Source organism: Sinocyclocheilus grahami, unplaced genomic scaffold (genome assembly GCF_001515645.1).
Source record: "Sinocyclocheilus grahami isolate Dianchi unplaced genomic scaffold, SAMN03320097.WGS_v1.1 scaffold959.1, whole genome shotgun sequence".
Lineage (NCBI taxonomy): Eukaryota > Metazoa > Chordata > Actinopteri > Cypriniformes > Cyprinidae > Sinocyclocheilus > Sinocyclocheilus grahami.
The window spans coordinates 514,473-521,084 of record NW_015506138.1 but is presented as its reverse complement, the minus strand read 5'-3'; the positions used below and the strand labels follow the sequence as shown (position 1 = coordinate 521,084).

At 38.7% G+C, this 6,612-nt stretch overlaps 2 protein-coding genes across 2 annotated transcripts in view; both read right to left on the bottom strand.

The window, feature by feature from the left end:
• Positions 1-6,612, bottom strand: part of LOC107564766 (NACHT, LRR and PYD domains-containing protein 12-like) — a 30,735-nt gene that overhangs the window by 22,367 nt on the left and 1,756 nt on the right. The window lies entirely within an intron of this gene.
• Positions 31-6,612, bottom strand: part of ccdc171 (coiled-coil domain containing 171) — a 39,314-nt gene continuing 32,732 nt past the window's right edge. The window contains exon 21 of the mRNA XM_016249918.1: positions 31-116. Coding sequence (XP_016105404.1) covers positions 31-116 — 86 coding nt within the window. The remainder of the gene's footprint in view (positions 117-6,612) is intronic.

Genomic DNA, 6,612 nt, shown 5'->3' with positions numbered 1-6,612 from the left:
ATTTCAAGTTTCGTCTTCTGCCACATCCGCTCAGCTTTTCGGCATTATCTTTTCATATTCTGTACTGCTGTTAATTTTCTCCAAGGTGATTTTTGTCTGCCAGTCTTCTTGCTGACCTTCACAGAAGCAATATCATCAATAGCATTCTTAACTTTTGAGCTAAAGGAACCAAGGAGAAGATCAACAGAGTCTGCAGAAATGCTTGGTGTTAAAGATATAGCCTCCATAAATAGCACACTAGTGTTCTCGTTAATGCATCTCTTTCTGACTAGATCTAGATCTAGATCTATCTGAATCTAGATTCAGTGGTAGCAGAGAACAATATATAAAAAAAAATACAGAAGTGATCAGATAGTGCTATGTCCTTAATAACAATGGATGAAATGTTTAGACCTCTACTGATGAGTAAATCTAGAGTATGTCCCCGATTGTGTGTGGGTTCATGCACATGCTGGATTAGGTCAAAAGTGTTTAAAACAGCCATAATTTATTTTGTAGTATTGATTTCTGCATTATCTGTGTGAATATTAAAATCCCCTGCAATAGCAAAACAGTCAAACTCTGAGGAAATCATTGATAGTATTTCTGTGAACTCTTCAACAAAGGCTGGAGAGTATTTTGGAGGCCTGTAAATAATGATAAACAGAATGCGTGGAGCACCTTTCAACACAATCCCTAGATATTCAAAAGACAAGTACTGACCAAATGACACTTGCTTGCATTGATAGACATCTTTAAATAGAGCAGCTACACCTCCACCTCTCCTAACAGTCCTGCAAACACTCATGAAAGTGAAGTTAGGAGGGGCTGTTTCATTGAGGACCGTTGCACTGCAGCTGTCTTCTAGCCATGTTTCGTTAAGAAACATAAAATCCAGGTTGTTTGTGGTTATTAAGTCATTGATTAGAAATGATTTATTTTTTAGTGAGCGAATGTTTAAAAATGCTAACTTGATGGCATTACTTTGTGTCTTTACAGCAATCTTAGTTTGATGCATAACAGGCCGCAGATTAGATAAGTCAGCCGTACGGCTTGAGAAGGCCTTAGACTTTCTATCACGTGATAAAACATAAATAGAGAAAGCTACAGGCACACTGGGTTCCCGCTTGTTCTGTAAACAATTGTGAATGTTGCAGCTGTCGTAGCGGGGACCCGACACATATCACTGAGAGCTGTTATCAGTTGTTTTTGGTTCAAGATCGAGAAATCTTCAAGAAACCTACCTGCAAAGCTCACTGAGAAACCCTGCTCAAGTGCACCGAGGGCAAAAGCTGCTTTAAAAGCAAAGGATGCTCACACCAAATGTTGATTTAATTTAGTTAATAGAAGTTAATTGATAAAGAAAATCTATTTGTGACAATATTTTTGACAGCATCCTCATTTTACAGCATTTTTACACAAGTGCCTAAAACTTTTAACAGTACTGAAGCTTTGCAGGAGGTTTCTTGAAGCATCTTGGAGCATCTCAGTTTGTTCTGTTTCTTCATTACATTCCAGACAGACTGATGATGATCAGATCAGATCTCTGTGTGGAGCACTGGCTGCTGTCAGACAAAAATCTCACTGGATTATTACAATTAAACGTGGGGTAAGCGATTTCTGGTAGCCAATGTGATATTTCAAATCACCAAACAAACACGCCCCTACCCCAAAAGGGGAGTGGTGCGGCGTGACAAAATACTATAGAACTCATTATAATCAGTGATAATGTCTACACCATAGATATATACAGTATATACATATCTATGGTATACACTGGATGTGGCGCGGCATGACATGACAAATCCCCGACAGAAAACTGCTGCTGTGTTCTATTTATGACGTATTGACACAAATTTCAAATGATTTTCAATGGTCACTAGTGTACTAGACAGACATTAGCTGATGCGCCGCAGACACGGTGTTACTCAGCTATCGAGAAGAAGCAAAGCAACCTCGGCGTCCGATCGCAGGCCTTCCGCTCCTTGAGTTCTCTCCAGCGCTGGAAAGCTGATCCGATATTTACATGGGTCCTACTTCTTGCCTTATTGCCTTAAGCCTTTTTTTGTTCCGCAGACATGTTCCTCTTTCGTTTTTTATCCGCCATCTCTATCTTTCTGTTGATCGGCTCACTAATGTCCGTCCTGTGCACTGAACGCGCTCTCCTCCACATCACGAGTAGACACGCCCCTTACTGCTGATTGGCTACAAGTTTGTTTTGGTACTCGGACCGACTTTTGAAAAAAATACATACCCCACCTTTAATGGCAAAATAATGGTTTGGAAATGTAAACTAATGGAAAAAAGAATGCACGTCACACCTCTGTTTATCAGTTTGCACTTCCTACCAGTAGCTGCTCGCATAAAATTCAAGGCATTAATGTTTGCCTACAAAACCACCACTGGCTCTGCACCCCTTTACCTAAATTCATTACTTCAGACTTATGTGCCTCTAGAAGCTTGTGTTCTGCAAGCTTTATTGTTCATCCCAAAGAGGCACAAAATCACTTTCACAGACTTTTAAATGAAATGTTCCCTCCTGGTGGAATGACCTGCCCAACTTAATCCCAGCAGCTGAGTCCTTCCTTAGACATCTTCTAGAATCGGATAAAAAAACATCTCTTCCATCTTTATTTGACCCTCTAACTCTCTATTCTAATTCTATTTTTTTTTTTTTTTTTTAACTTGTCCCTTTTAGACTTGCACTCTATACATTTACTAGTCTCGCGTAGCCAGAACTTCAGACTGACGGCTGAAGGTCTGGAATCCATGGCAGCTTTCATTGGCCAAGGCCCGCCCATGAGACCGTTTGACCGACATGTCAAACAACCAATCACAGTTCTTTTCATTCAGCGTCACGTTTTGGGGCGTGGAAATGTTGTCACAATAACAGACTGGTGTGTAAAACTCTCTGACGTATTTTAAAGATTCTATGCCGCAAACTTTAAATATTTCACATAGTTATGAAAATCCAGTGTTTAGTTGATTCTGATAAGCGCTCGTCGTCACAGTTGTAAACACGACGCTTTCTTCTTTCGTGAGGCGGTTTGGCGTCACGGCATCTTTGTTTCCAGGCGGAACGTTAAAGAACGTGACACACACGTCTCCCGGAAATCCCGTATAATTCAACCAATCCGACGACGACTTCGAAACTCCTGAAGTGTTTCCACTTTTGTGTGCCGTATGCATCAGACGTTCAGCCAGCGGTCCGTGGGCGTGACGTCTGAGGCTGAGACTATACATTTACTAACTGCTTGTTTTCTTACAAAAAAAAAACTAACACTAGCTTTTCTAATCTTTTTGTATTCTATTCTATTGTTTTTATTTATTATGCAATTAACAAAAGCAAAAAAGGTCTCCGACACTAGCTTGCTCTATTCTTTTTTCTTTTTATTTATTATATTATTAAAAAAAAACCTTCTTACATGTACTGCGTTAAGCTAACTGAGACTCTTTTGTTGGTTTTGATTGCTTCTATCGTCCTCGTTTGGAAGTCGCTTTGGATAAAAGCGTCTGCTAAATGTAAATGTAAACTGATATTTCCTACTGACACACTTAGGCATGGGCCGGTATGAGATTTTGACGGCATGATAACCTCAAGCAAAAATATCACGGTTTCACGGTATTGTCGTTACAGCTCTAAAATGTGTTAGTTTTAAATGACTGGGTAAAAAAAAAAAAAAACTTTTTCCGCTGAACACAATATATTTTGTTTTTGAGCAACATACAGAATATTAGGAACAGTAGAATTTGTTTATTTTTTCTTTGATTTGTTTCTTAAAAAGAAGAAAAATAAAGACTGACATCTTCTTCGTTTGTGCTTTTATTCTGTTTTCGTGAGATAACACAGAGTTATCTGGAGTTATTGACAAGGTCTCTTTGATTTGTTTCTTAAAAAGAAGAAAAATAAAGACTGACATCTTCTTCGTTTGTGCTTCTATTCTGTTTTCGTGAGATAACACAGAACCTGAAGTGAGGGGTGGAGTTACTGACAAGAAGCGAGCAAGGTGAGTAGTCTGTAATGTTTTTGCTATCATATGTTTAATAATTATCGTATATATTACGTTAAGAATTTATCTGCTAAGTACTTAATGTGTGCTTGGCTTTATTATCTTATATTGAAGCTTGAATTTGTTGTCATACTTTATAACTTTTTTCTGTGGATGTTTTGATTAATTTTCAGATGCATGTTGTAAATGGGCCTTGCGTTGAAGTTTTGAAGACGTTTATTATTCATAAAAATAAATAGTTTGCTTTAATTCCCTGTTATATGCATTGTTTGTGTGTTAATAATATTACCTTGTAGCTGAGTTATTTTAATCTCATTTGTCATCATTGAGATAATTGTGTGTCTTCATCTCTTGTAGAGACATATAAGGATTCAGAGAGGTGACACATTACCTGAGCTGCAGCAGTGCAACAAGGGCTTTATTATCTTATATTGAAGCTTGAATTTGTTGTCATACTTTATAACTTTTTTCTGTGGATGTTTTGATTAATTTTCAGATGCATGTTGTAAATGGGCCTTGCGTTGAAGTTTTGAAGACGTTTATTATTCATAAAAATAAATAGTTTGCTTTAATTCCCTGTTATATGCATTGTTTGTGTGTTAATAATATTACCTTGTAGCTGAGTTATTTTAATCTCATTTGTCATCATTGAGATAATTGTGTGTCTTCATCTCTTGTAGAGACATATAAGGATTCAGAGAGGTGACACATTACCTAACATTAAGTGTTACAGCAATCACCAGCAGTGTTCTGCTTGACCAGCATGTTTAAGCCAGCCAAACTGCTCAAATTAATAAGTCCTCTTCAAATCCACGTCAACAAGGCAGTGTCTGTGGAGGTATGAATATCTTCAGTTGTTTGTTTAATATATGTACTCACAATATATTATTGCATAATAGAGTACTTATTTATTTTAGGCTATACTATACATTTTTGCAACCAATTATTGGTGTGATTATTTAGTTCAAGGAAGGTTTTTTTGTGCCATTTACAGGGAGAATATTCTTATGTGTTGTTGTTTTCCAGTACATCTTGTCTTGGGAGCACCCTTTGATTTTACATCTGTAAGTAGTTATCAGTTAAAGTAATTGACCTTTATGATGTTGTAGCAGATTTCTCCATGTTTGTGTCTTCCAGTGTGACATTCCCATCATACGGAGATGATGGACTCTTATTCTTCTGGAGAACTTTGGAGTTTTCTCTGAAAGGTACTGGACTCCTCCAGCACACCATTACATTTGCACCCCCTTCTGACCAATTTGAAATTAACCAAAGTACATGTATATTGCAGTGCAGAAACCTTACAAGAGGCCCTTCCAAGTGGATAACAGGCTACGCTTGTGAGGTATGTCTCAAATCTATCTAATCGATCTGTCTTGTCTATCTATCTATAATCTATATCTATTAGTGCTCAGGGGAGTTATTTTTGTAGGATTGTCATAACAAAATGGGCCTAAGAGTGAATTGTTCATTTGATTGTAATGCTCTTGGTGGGCCTTCCCGCATGCACTATCAAGCCTCTGCAACTGATCCAGAATGCAGCAGTGAGAGTGGTCTTTAACGAGTCGAAAAAAGCTCACATCACACCTCTCCTCATCAGGTTACACTGGCTACCAGTAGCTGCTCGCATCAAATTCAAGGTACTGATGCTTGCCTACAAGACAACCACTGGTGCCGCACTAATATACCTAAACTCACTAGTTCAAACTTATGCGCCCTCCAGAAGCTTGCGTTCTGCAAGTGAACATCGCCTCGTGGTGCCATCCCAAAGAGGCTCAAAATCACTCTCACTGACCTTTTCCTGAACTGTTCCCAGCTGCTGGAATGACCACCCGATCTCAATTCTTTAGCCATTTTCAAAAAAATTCTGTTTTTTTGTAAATTTTCATGCAGGATTGTCATGACAACATGGGCTTAATAGTGAATTGTTCATTTTATAAACTTCAATTTAATTGTGTACATTTTGATTGTTACTTTTAAAATTATGCTGCCGTTTGTGTTTGTGTGTGTGTGTGTGTGTGTGTGAGAGTGAGTGAGTGAGTGAGTGAGAGTGTGTGTGTGTGTACATGTTGATATATCCTGGTGGGTACTTAAACCTGAATACACACAGACTCATGTCACGGTAGGGACCTAAATTGTGGTCCCCACAGGTACAAAAGCTTGTAAATCATACAGAATGAAGTTTTTTGAAAATCTAAAAATCCCCTGTGAGGGGTAGGTTTAGGGGTAGGGTTGGTGTAGGACAATAGAATATACGGTCTGTACAGTATAAAAACCATTACGCCTATGGAGAGTCCCTACAAGGATAGCTGACAAGATGTGTGTGTGTGTGTCTGTATGTGTGTGTGTGTGTGAGTGAGAGTGTGTGTGAGTGTGAGAGAGTGTGTGAGTGAGTGAGTGTGTGTGAGTGGAAGTGAGAGTGAGTGTGTGGAAGTGAGAGTGAGTGTGTGTGTGTGTGTGTGGGTGGAAGTGAGAGTGAGTATCATGCACGTGTTCTTGACTTTGGAGTAAACATACTTCTCACTGTGTGAGAGAGTGTGAGTGTGTGTGTGTGAGTGAGTGTGAGAGAGTGTGAGTGTGTGAGTGAGTGAGTGAGTGAGTGTGTGTGTGTGTGTGTGTGTGT